This window comes from Nicotiana attenuata, chromosome 7 (genome assembly GCF_001879085.1).
Source record: "Nicotiana attenuata strain UT chromosome 7, NIATTr2, whole genome shotgun sequence".
Classification (NCBI taxonomy): domain Eukaryota; kingdom Viridiplantae; phylum Streptophyta; class Magnoliopsida; order Solanales; family Solanaceae; genus Nicotiana; species Nicotiana attenuata.
This window is the reverse complement of record NC_031995.1, coordinates 114,203,426-114,216,997: the sequence shown is the minus strand read 5'-3', so window position 1 is coordinate 114,216,997 and position 13,572 is coordinate 114,203,426. Positions and strand designations below refer to the sequence as shown.

Here is a 13,572-nt window from a genome sequence, read left to right as displayed (position 1 = left end):
GCCTGTTCCTGAACGGACTGGTCTAGTTGACACCTTAATTTAGTACCTTTTTTATTTTTATTGAGATTTTTTGAAATTACCCCACATGAAGAAATATGACATACACTGTGAATGGCAAAAGCTATTGTAATTAATAAAAATTGTGTGACTAAAGTTCAATGTTCATAATTCCTCCATTCCAATTTATGTGACAATTTGCGGATTTGGAGATTAAACCAGTGTTTTAAAAGGCGTGGGCGTAAGACGAGACGTTTTATATATGCCTTAACGAGGCGTAAGCCCTGAGGCACGGGGCATAAGCCCCATAGATATTTTATTTTTATATTTTATAAAATAATATAATTACGGTATATATATATATATATATATATATAGATACATACATTGCTTCATCCCCACAAAAATTAGTCAAAATAATCTAATATACACTACATAAAAGCACAAGTAACTTGAGTCGAAAAGAATAAAGGTTTCTACATGGAGGAACAAAAAGGATGACTAACCTGCAATTTGAACTTTGAACTTGCTGTTATGAAGGAGAATTGAGTTCTTTTTGTATTTTTAAAAATAAATTGAGTATTCATTGCTTTTGGGAGATATTAGCAGACTAGCGGACAAGATAAAGAATTGGGAAAGACCATGAATTAGAGCTTCAATCAATAAAAAAGGTCTTGTCGTTTAAATTTAATACATTTCAGTTCCTTTTTAAAACTTTTGAGTAATTACCAAGCTGAATTTTGAGAATTTGGGTATTATATAAAAGACTTATTCAACAAATTTTGTTTTAATTTGAAAAAGTCTATGGGGCTTACGCCTCAAACGCCCGGGCGTACGCCCCGAACACCCAGGCATACGCTTTCTTGAGACTTTCGCCCCACACTATAGCCTCGGGGCGTTTTTGGTGCACCTCGCCCCAGGGCTCGCCCCAAAAATGCCTTTTAAAATACTGATTTAAACTACTTAATTTTGACCATGAATTCTATCATAGAATATTTCAATTTTTTTGAAATAAAATTTACATATTTGAAAATTATGTAAAATGTACTATAATACATAATAATTATAATTCAAAACTTTCAAAGAATTAATCAAAAAAATTGAGATAAAAGAAAAACTCGTTTGTTTCTCGAAATCCGAGTACCGCCATATAAATTGGGACGGAAGGAGTATTGTCTAACTACAAACTTGTAGTAGTACCATTTTAATAGTGTATTTTTATGAAGAAACTTTGTTGTTATTAATTCAAAATAATACATGGCTGATAACTCCGATTTGTAGTTAAATATTACTCAGCCAACGATTTTTTCCGGTGGGGAAGTTTAGTAGACAAATCGTTGTTACAAGCTTCATATTTTTTAGTTACTAAGTTTATGACTCATGCATCCAATCACTAAATGTAAGAAAATTAGAATCTTTTCAAATAAAATGATTAATATATAATCCGCAAACAAATTTATTTCCATAGCTAATAATTCTTAATTATATAAATCACATTTATTCTGGGTGTACAAAGACGAAACTGTATCAACAATCTTAGGAAGTTCTTGTCAATATAATGAAACTGCTTCATCATTGGTCCTAGACCTTTAATGCCTCACTAACACTTGTTGAATAAGAATTCTCTGTAATATGTATAAGAGACGCATGAAATAACACGAATGGCACGAACAGCAGAGGATTCAAACTGAGTACAAAATATACGAGGTAACAGATTTTTATTGTGCAACGTACAGAAAATGTGCGCTCATGAGGATATATAGTGAATAATTAATTGTCATGGCCAGTTGTTGCGGCCACGGCCACTGCCACCACCATTGAACCTGCCCCTGCCAGGATAGTGGTTGTTGTTTGCGGAAGGTTCACCATAATCCTGTGGACTCACTTGTAGCATTTCCATCTCTTCCCCTGCAAAAGGAAAAAAGAAGAGAAATTTTCACTTTCCAGAACACACAGTATAGTGTATAGTAACTGGAAATGTAAGTTCTATGTTATATGAGAATATTCGTCACAGTATTCATAGTAATTACTAGTACAGATTTATGTACTGCTCCCTCCCTCCCTCCTAATTTATGTGTTACTCTTAAGAAGAATAGTATCTTTTTATATTACTAAGTAACTTAACTCTCTTTGGGTTGTTTTAAACCATAAATTTCTAAAATCTTTCTTCCTTAAATTACGTACCTAATCAAATACCATCACATAATTTGGGACGGAGAAAGTAAATGGAATCATACTACCGACTGATCACATCGAGCCTTTTTTGTCACTTGTCAATACCATTTATGTATTACTACAATTTTTAACATATTAGTCTATTTCAGATTAACTTCCGGTTCAAAAGTTGAAGGCGTCAAGTATTTGCATATGAATCCAAAAAAACATTGCCGACCACCCGAAGAACACTGCAGTACATTAAATTTTAGGAAACGGCAGATTCATAGTTTTAAAGTTTTGTAAATAAATAAAATTTTAGTAGAGATTGCTTTCCTCTTTTAAGAAATTTATGCAGTTAGTTGGACCAATGAATTTCAAACAAATAATTATACCAACAAAAATAAAAACTACTACTTCCACTAGGTACGTGACAAAGGATGAAAAGACAGAGAGATAAAAGTCGCTATATAAAGGAATGGACGCATAGTATATACCTGAGAGAGAAATGAAGTTACGGGCAGAAACACAAAATATAGTGATTGAAAGAAGAAACAAGATGCACAATAAATAGCGTCGAAACCCAAGACCAGCCGCCATCTCTCGATCTGTTGGAAAATAATGAGGCAGAGAACCAAAAGGCTTCCTTTATTTATAATGCAGTCCTGTAATAGACGTTGACATTGGCAACTGGTGACCTTTACGTAGCTACGAAACAAATGATGGATATATATCTAATTAACCGTCTAATTTGGGTCAACGAGAAGTTGCTCTAGTTTTCTTTGCTCAGAATGGAATCATCAATTTTATGGCCCCTCTTCACCGTAAAGAAAGAAAAATGCACAACCTTTTTTTCCTCATCATAACTGAAACTTTTCACTTCACAATTTGCTTTTTGATAATGAGCTCAAATGGGTCGGTACACTAAGCTCCCGCTATGCGTGGGGTCAAAAAAAAGGCCGGACCACATAATAACTTCCCCCATCTCCTATCATCAAAATGACTAAGCTAGTTATAGTGTACAGTACACTATCAGACACAGCTAGCAGGCACACAATTTGTTTTTGAAGTGATATGTATGGGCATTGCTTCGATTTGAAATCGCTGTATCATTAAGTCAAAAGCTCAATTTATTTATTCTTAATAAGAGTGGAAAAACCAAAACTCTGAACTTGTTATGTTATCTTCAGGAAACAAATTAAACTGCAACGTCAACTGGAAGAAAAACTAGCTAGCTAATAGAAATCTCCATGCATTTTAGTTGACATGTGAGCAATACGTGCAAACTAAATCAGAATCAAGTGAAAAATGAGAAAAGTAGTTCATGCAAATTAATATAAAAGATTAAGATCGAGCATCTTCCAGGTTCTCACAACAATACATTGATTAGATTTAATGTTGCTAAAATTTAAACTAGTAGTCGCATTACTCCCAAGTAATTCTCTAATACATAGTCGGCTTTACGAGTAATATCTGATGCTCACAGCCAGAGGCGGATCTAGGATTCGAATTCTATGGTTCAACCTCTTAATTTCTTAGCATTGAACCCATTATATTTTAAAGTTATGAGTTCATATCTACCAGTTTTTGCAGTTTTGTTTTGGTAGATTTTTACATATAAATTTATGTTTCGGATCGAAAATACTGGGTTCAGTTGAAGCCGGCACTCCTACGCTGCATCCTCCCCTGCTCACATCTCATATAGTTGTATTAGGATAACGGATTTTGACTTCCATATATTGACAGTTTAAAAGAACTTTTATTACACTATAAGGTATCTCGAAGATAACAAACTATCCGTATCTATAAAATAGGATTAGTAATTTGAAAAATAAGATAGATTATGTGTTATAACATATTAAAATATACTGATAGAGTGATAGTGCAAGAAACATTTTACACTATTACTAATAAATATACACTACAATAAATGTGATTTTTAACCACGAAAATATTAGCTACAATAGAAAATTTGTCACTAATTATTCATTTTTGTGACAAAAATTATATTTCGTACTTAAATACATGAGGCACATACTTTTAGTGACAAAACATAAATTTCGTAGCAAAATTTTTGTCTACTAAAGTTTCCCACAAAAAAATGAATTGGCGCCAAAATTTGATTAATATTAGCCACAAAATTAATATTATTTGTGACAAATTGTTTCGTCATTAATGTTGTAGACAATTGGTGACAAATAATTGTTCGTCTTAAAATTAGTTATATTTTCACTACGAAATAGTTTCGTCACTAAAAGTTTTATATTTTTTGCAACCTTAGTTTTTGTCACTAATAGCATAAACAAATTAGTGACGATTAGTGTATCATCTCTATTTGACCTATGAAATTATTAGGTACCATAAAAAGTTCATCACTAAGTATTGATTTTTTGGAACAAAAATTCGAGTCGTACTTAAATGCACATGCACATACATTTAGTGAAGAAACAAATATTTCGTAGAAAATTTTATCTACTCAGGTTTTCCACCAAAAAGATGGATTGTCGTTAGTTATTTAGTAACATTAGTCACAATATTTAATATTATTGGTGACAAGCTAGTTTCATCTCTAATATTGTAGGCAACTAGTGAAAATCATTATTTGTCTAAAATTAGTTACTATATTTTAGCGGTGAAAAAGCTTGGTGATTAAAAGGGTGTTTGGCTAAGCTTATAAGCTGGTCAAACTGGCTTATAAGCACATTTGGCTTATTTACGCATTTGGTAAACACCTTAAGTGCTTATAAGCCAAGTGCTTATAAGCTAAAATCAGTCATAAGCCATAAGTTGGTCACCCCCAACTTATAGCTTTTCAGCTTATAAGTACTTTTAGTTTAACCGACACTTTTAGTAGTTTATCCTTAATAATATTTTCTAATTCACAAAATACTTTTTCTCAAAATAAATTTTCCGAATTTCTTCAATCCATATTCGTTGTTAAATTCTTTTCTTTACAAATATTTTTTTTAATTTATAATCTTTTGAAAAAGAATTTAAGAGTGTTTAGTCATTTTAACAAAAGAATAACTTATCAGCACTTTTTATCAGACACATCAACTGCTTATTATCAGTTTCAACACTTCTATCCAACACACGTAAATACTTATTTTAAAAATCAGTTCCAGCACATAGGAAAGCTTTTCAGCACTTCAAGCTTATCAGCTATTTACAATCAGCTAATCCAAATGGGCTCTAACTGTATTATCTATAATATATTAAAAGTACAAAAAAACCTTAGCGAAATTTCGTTCACCTTTTTATCCTTTCCAAAATAAAGTTCACAATAAATAAAATAATTATTTAATTATTGCTCTAATATTTATGAATATTCATTTAATTAGTAACATTAGTTCCAATATAGTATTAAGAAACGAATTGGTATAAACATAGACTTAAAGTAATACGGATGAAATAGTAGAAGACAAAATATATTCTAAATGAGTTATCATTAATTATTTTTTCTTCCTTTGTATTTGTCCAACAAATGACAACTTATATTAAGTTATTTATTATAAAATATTAACTCAGTATTGGTTATTTCTAGACTTACATTGCCACTTATTAGCTTTAGCTTTTTTTAAGCAGTTGACAACAATAATTCTTTTCCCCACAAAGTCCGTAATATTTTGTTAATTTTAATAAATGGCAGCAATTTAATTTAATTATTGGTATATATGATAATAATCATGAATTGCTATGCTAACAAAATTTTTAATCTTGTGGTAATACAATATGTTCAAAGTGTAGATAAATTGACAACAATATATTTTCATAGTTATTACAGTGAATTTTTTTTTATCATTGATAACATACTTAATTTCTTTTTGCCATAAAATAAAATTCTTAATTTTCTTGCAACTTTTTTTGGTTTCAAATTTTTCTTCAAAGTTGACGAAAAACGTAGCGGCAAATTTCCCTCCCTTTTTCCCAAATCCCTCTTTTTATTGACTACTACCGTTATTTTCAATTTTCCTCCTCATATCTCTTTATGAGATCTTCAACCCCCAATCAAACCCTTGCCCAAGTAAAGTCTGTTATCATTTTCACTATCAATATATTACTTCTGTCTCTCACTTTCTCAATCTCTCTGTATGTGCATGTGTGTTTATTCTCCAAAACTTTTTCTTGATTTAACAGCATAGAAGACCTAATCTGGGATGATGGGCATTTCAAGACAAGGTATATAATTTACTTTACTTTCTTTCGATATGTATTTAGGGCATTATAAATTTGGGTATCTCCAGATGGCATATGACATGTATGTATTACTGTGTTTTTATTTATTTTAATTTTATTGTAAGGGTATGAAGAAATTTTGTCTATTGTTCTCTAATTTTTGAGAGGTTAACAGCTCAAAATTTTATCTCTTAGTATGAATATGGTTATAGCCAAAGAAGAATTGGAGTAAGTATCTTTATCAGTACTTATTTCTCGTTCTATTATTCTTATTAATTATTAATTAATATTTGATTTATAAATAACATTTAAAATATATGTTTTCTAAATTATGTGATCATTAAGTATGTACTAAAATTATAACTTTTTTTTTCTTCCTATTCTCAGGTACATGAAGATGAAAATTATTAGACACACATTAGCATTTGGAGAAGCAACATACTTTTTTTTTATAATCAATATTCATGTATTTTGATTAGACTTCGCGTTAGATAAACTTTACTTTATTTATGTGTTTTAGTTTTAGGAGTTTGTAAGAGATATTATTGTAATATGGTATAGTTCTTAATTTTATGATCATGGGTGCAAATTTTTGTTGTTACCTTGTATGTATTATTATATTATTTCCAATTAGTTTACTCGCGGTTCACCTTTTTATTGACTACGAATTTACTTTATTTTATGTCAATTGTAATTGTCATTAATCATGATTATTATAGTAACAATTTTATTTTATCATTGAAAGAAATACTTTTTGCGACAAAATAATAGTTTTCCATTACAAAATTATATATTTTTTAAAAAAAGCTAAGTTGTTACTAATTTATCTATTTAGGGATGAAATACTTTTTTGTCTATAAAAGATAGTCTTTAGTGACAAAATTGCATCGTCACTAATTAAACTAATAGTTAGTGACGAGGTAGTTTTGTCGGCATTAATGTACTTTTTAGTGACGAAACTACACTATTAACTACGATTTTTTTCATATTTTTTGTGACAAACAAGTTTGTCGTAAATACTTTATATTTAGGGACGAAAAAAAATTTCGTAGTTAATATAATTTTATTTAGCGACGAAGCACAAAATTGTCTTTGTATATTATTAGTGATGGTGTTTTAAGGACGAACGATTGACAAAAAAACTTTCGTCACAAAAGTTCTTTGGTGACGAAAAATAAACTTTGGGTGACGAAATAATTCATCACTAATAATCAAATTTGCTGTAGTGATATAAGTTGAATTCTTAGGATTATCATTTTATGGACTGTTCGAACTAATTATCTCCAAGTCTTGCAGTTACTTCTTTGGACTGGAGTCTTCTGGATCACTCGGATAAAAAACGTCCTTGCCAAAACATGCACAAACAAATATCACATGGCCCCTTTTGTTTCTTTCAGACACGACAAACTTTAAATTTTGGGAAAACTTGCTACTCTATTTGCTTCAAAATGTTTCTTTCATCTTTTGTTCAAAGGCAACCTGTACATTCTATAATGGATGTTGCAATACAACGATATGTTGTATGCCAATCATAAGTCTAATCTTTGTAGAGAAAAGGCAACATTCACAATTTTAAAGAGAAATTACCTATCCAACATCACAATTTAGTCAGATGTCTCGAATTAGAAACATGTGAATGAAGAAATTCTATTAAATGCTTCTCCTTTTATAGATCCTAGGCAACGCGAATTTGGATTAGCATATCAATAAAATTCGCATACCGAATTGATTAAACAAAAGATATCTTATGTTTTCTGATTGAAAAATAAACCAATAGGAGTGGGTAACTCAATTAAACAGGGTAAAAATTGCACGGGGCGTCCTATTTGGTCGCCCCCAGTTAATCTATACCCATTTTTTTTAAAAAGTTTAACTTGTACCCACTTTTAAACAACGTCAGCCCCCTTTCTCCTCCTCCTTCTCCTCCTTTGTTTTCTTCTTCTTCTTCTTTCTTCTGCTACTGTTGGTGCTGCTATGAAACTTCAGTTCATGGGATGATTGCCATAAATATGTTTATCAGATTATTTAAAAATAAATTATAAATAATTACGTAAGTTAGTAGACAATAATTTGTGAATATTTTCACGTACGTAAGTTAGTAGACAATGATAATTCTGTTCTTTTCACATTTATTATTTCCAAAATTTATGATTTAGATAATGTTGGCAATCTGATTATTTATCTAGTGTGTTAGAAAGCTTTTTCAAAAATTTCAGCTTGTATAGTGCTGAAGTTTTTTCAAATGAACTAAATAACTTCAGCATCTTCTGCTAAAGTTTTTGAAAAAGCTTTATGACAAAACTAATGAATCCAGGATAAAAAAAAACTTCAGCTTTTAGTGCTGAAGTTTTTACAAATGAACTAAATAACTTCAGCATCTTCTGCTGAAGTTTTTGAAAAAGCTTAATGACAAAACTAATGAATCCAGGACAAAAAAACTTCAGCTTATTTAGTGCAATTACAAACAAAAATTTCAGCAAATAGAGAAAAAAACTTTAGCTACTATGCTTAAGTTCAGCAATTACAAACAAAAACTTCAGCAAATAGAGAACAAAACTTCAGCTACTATGCTTAAGTTCAGCAATTACAAACAAAAACTTCAGCACACTTGGTTCAGCATACTTGCTACTTCAGGCCCGTCTACTAGAATGCTGAAGTTTTGCGTAATTGGCTTTGCTACTTCAGCCCCGTATGCTGAAGTTACGCGAAAAAGTGGGTACGCTTGCAATTTTCTTTTACAAAGCGGGCACAAGTTAAAACGTGACCCAAAAAGCGGGTATAGATGCAAATGCTCCTTAAACACGTGGGGCATAAAAGTTAGAATAATTGGATATACCGACCCGGCATCTCCAAGGAAAGAGTTGAATTGAACCACATGACATGATGGAGGGCCTGGGCCTCTAGGATTCTAGGGAGGAGGGCATTCTGTCGGGCTTGTTTCACTTAGCTGCAGCAACTGAGTCTCTGCAACTCAAATGGGGCCATTTGCACAAATGATATATTTTGAGGCCATTCTTTAAATTATGATTTCAAAAATTGTCTGCAAAGAAAAATTCATTCTATTACTTTTATAGTTAAATCACTGAACTAATGGAATAGTATTTAAAGAGTGGCCAAAAAGAGGCCATCCCTGCAAATAATACACTAGCACATGTAATGCCAAGGGATGTATTTGAAAGGCACCTAACAAGAAATTAATTAATTAATGTCACAGCCCCAAGCCAGAGTGCGTGAGAAAACCAACACTCATCATTAACAAAGTTAAAATGACAGTAACACGATAAAATAAAAAATATCTCATCACACTACTACCTGAAAGGATCATTAATACGAGGAAATTATGCTAATAGATTAATAGTACACAAACATAAGGACCGTTAATTAGCCAAGTCTAACAAACATCTCTCTATCTTGAGCGGTTCGTGCAGTTCGGGTGAAATTCAAAAATAGGCAAATTTACGAGTTATCATTCAAAACTAGCCACAGTTTCAAAAATAATCGAAATTTAGCCATTTTTCATGCAAAGATGAATCTGCACGAAAACACTGTTCAAAATCCGGAAAACACTCCATTATAATATACCTGAATTCCAGTATAATATACTGGACTCCAGCATAATATGCTGGAAGTTTATACATAGGTGCTCCAATCTCCAGTATATTATGCTGGAACTTTCCGCGTGTTGGAGTACCAGCATAATATGCTGGAAGTTCATACACAAGTGCACCGATCTCCAGTATATTATGCTGGAACTTTTCGTGTTGCAGCAAAATAGTAACTATTTTTCAATGATTTTGCAAACGCCGGCTATTTATGAATGACCAGTCCGAAAACTTACTAGCCCGTGCTATTTTTACGAGCAATCGTGCTAATCCTAAAATTAGTATGAACCAATACCGCAAAGCCTAAGGAAATTATTGAACTTTCATCTACCGGACCCTATAAGAAAAAATTTAGGAAAAGAATAAAATAACAAGCAAGATGTCCAAAACTCTGAAGTTCTGCAAAATGAACCTTGGAATCTTATTAAACAACTATTATTTGATCCATTTAAATCATACTAATTACTAAACTAGAATAGCTTCTTAATCGTGACGACTGCTTATTTCTCCTTATTGATATATACTGAATAAACAAGTTTGCTTCACGAGTTTACGACACGCCAAAGAAGAGGTTATTTATGAGAAGAAAGGTCGTTAAAATGTCATGGTATAGCCAGTTTACACACTGGTCAATGAAAAATAACCAGCGTTTATCAAGTCAATGAAAAATAGCCACTATTTTGCTGCAACAGGGACCGGTCCAGTATAATATACGGGAGTTCTGGTGCATTTGTGTACGAACTCCAGCATATTATGCTGGACCGGTATACTTTGCTAACTCCTGTAAAATTTGCGGGAGACTGGAGCACCAGTGCTCCAAACTCCAGTATATTATACTGGACAATTATACTTGCCTGAACTCCCGTAAAATTTGCGGGAGTTCCAGCATAATTATGCTTGAACTCCCGTAAAATTTGCGGGCGTATTTTTCCGGATTTTGAACAATGTTTTCGCTCAGATTTAAAGTGGCTAAATTTCGATGACTTTTGAAACTTGACTATTTTTCAACGACCAGTGGTAAATGTGGCTATTTTTGAATTTCTCCCAGAAAGGTCTTTGTAGTAGACAGCTATGGCCCTTTTATAGATATGGTGCTTGTTTAATGCTTACCATAATGACTAATGTGCTTGGATTACCCCATACAAAACCGACAAGTTTTAATTGTCGCGCTATGAACCCACAATGTATCTCAAGCCCAATTTAAACCTGGAATACATGGCAAAGTTACAAGGAATTTTACCTATCTAATTATAATAAAGTTAATTACCACTATTAGAGAGAAATTACCTAGTATAATTATATTTACCAATTATATACAAAACCATCTCTAATTAGTCTTTATAAACTCCTCTCGTTCAGAATTTTATGATAAATCACAAACAGAAGCTTCAATTTTAAAATCCTTCCATTGAGTCAACCACTTATTAAGCTCCTTTTGATTCCTTGAACATGTATAAACTGATCCTCCAGGACTTGCTAGTTCCTCTACGATCTCGTAACTGCGCTTGACAACGAGACATAAAGAGAAGTTCGTACTCCTGAATGTATGTACATTATCTTAGTCTCATAAGTTTCAATATTTTTCCTTATCTGGATTTTATATTCAGTTCAGTATTGTCTTCTTCCAGTCAAGAGAGCAAAGGGTCAATATATACAGAGTATTATAGTATTTTCACCGCTATCGAACTATAATCAGTGGACAGGCCCCTATTGGAAAGTATTACAGTATTTGTACCGCCATCGAGCTATAATCGGTGGGTAGGCCCTTATTGGGCAACCTCAGATCATATGGTAAGTTATATATTGAGCCTATTGTGGCCGAGCACCTACGAGCGATCCTAGAATGGCCTTCGCATTAGACAGAGCCAAGCATTAGCTTGTTGGTAAGCTCCACTTCCCCGGAGTTACCAGGTCTAGATCTTGGAGTCTATTTTATATATACAGGTTTGATGGGTAGGTCGAGGCCCTGCCCCGACAATGATATAGTTATGTTATCTCTAGAGGCTTGTAGAGGAATTTTATATATTTTGTATATCTGTATTGTGGCCTTGTCAGCCCCGTGTACATGTTCAGTTTCGTATTGCTGGTTGTAGACGTTCATGGCGGCCTTGTCGGCATGTACAATTATGTAAATTAGCTTTTGAGTAAGTTTGCCCCTCAGACGAGAGAGATGTTATTTTTAGATGATTCAGAATATGGTCTCATCGACCTTGATTAGTATTGTCATCTTGCAGGTAGGCCTCGTCGGCCAATATTAGGGGTCACCCCTCTAGTATGCTCGGGCCAAGCATGGCACCGGTGCCGGCCATGCCTCCCTAGGTTTGGGGCGTGACATGTATATGCAGTATATCGCTGGACATACAGTAACATATAGATGACATACAAAATACATACAAAAGATATACAAATTGCATACAATAATATAATTATATGTAAGTTTTATGCAATAACAATTTTGTATCTAAATTATATGTAAGTTGTATGTTTTAGCTGATGACTCATATATCTGCTATAATATTTTCAAAATAAGATTTTAAGATTGAGGGCGTGTTTGGTATGAAGGAAAACATTTTCCGGAAAATGTTTTTCAATTTTGCCATGTTTGGTTGGCTTAAATGTTTTGAAAAATTTCCTTATCAATTCATTTTCCTCCAATTGGAGGAAAATGCTTTCCTTATAAAAAGAAGGGAAAACATTTTCCAAAGCTCCTTCTCAACCTTCCCCACCCTCACCAACCCACCCCACCCCCTCTGCAAAAAAAGTTTTTTTTTTTTCAAATTTGAGTTTTTCCGTTACCACCCACCCTACTACCCCTCCAGCCCCCCCTCCCCCGCAAAAAAATAAATATTTTTTACCTTACATTTTTTTTTTGCAATTTCAAATTTTTTGCTTTTTCATTTTTCTGCACCACCCAGCACCCACCCCCACCTCCCACCCCACCCCACCCCACCCCACCCCCACCCCCCGCGCACAAAAAAAAATTTTACTTTTTTTTTTGTAATTTAAATTTCTGTTTTTTTTTTGTTTTACTGCCCCCCAGCCCCGCCCCCAACCCCCCTGCTCCCCAGCCCCTCCCCCTCCCCCTCCCTCCCCCCCGATAATTTTAAATATTTTTTTCAGTTTTAATTTTATTAAGTATCGGTTTAAAGGCTCAAAATTTTACAAGTTTCAAAATCATGAGTTCGAAGGTTTATGTGTTTGGAAGTTTACGGGTTTAGAAATTATAAAGTTTACAGGTTCGAAATTCCGCGATTTTGAAGTTTATGAAATTTATGGGTCCGTTAGGTTGTTGGTTTGAAAGTTTATGGTTTCATGTTTATTATATCTAAATTATTTATGAATACTCTTGAGAAGTCATTTTCCTTAATTTGCGTACCAAACATCGAAAAATGAATAAGATTACTACTTGTTTTTCAAAAAAATATTTTCTTGAAAAACATTTTTCACGAAAAAGATTTTCCGTTATACCAAACACACCCTGAAGCTACTTGGGTAAGTGGACAATGACTGCAAATGTAATCAAGCCTGGTTGAATCGAGAAATTTCGGAACTCCGGTTCCTGATTTGACTTTGAACAGTTGCAAATCTATTAAGAAAAATAAAATGAAAATCAAGTGATTCACATTGGTTTGCTACTGTTCCC

The 13,572-nt window shown here is 32.8% G+C and overlaps 1 protein-coding gene across 1 annotated transcript; it reads right to left on the bottom strand.

Annotated features, from left to right (window-relative positions):
• On the bottom strand, positions 1,444-2,771 carry LOC109230638 (protein PSY1-like). The gene is made up of 2 exons (XM_019396095.1): positions 2,649-2,771; positions 1,444-1,905 (listed from the first exon to the last, which is right to left on the bottom strand). The coding sequence occupies exons 1-2, from the start codon at positions 2,749-2,751 to the stop codon at positions 1,775-1,777; spliced, it is 234 nt and encodes a 77-aa protein (XP_019251640.1). The 5' UTR covers positions 2,752-2,771; the 3' UTR covers positions 1,444-1,774.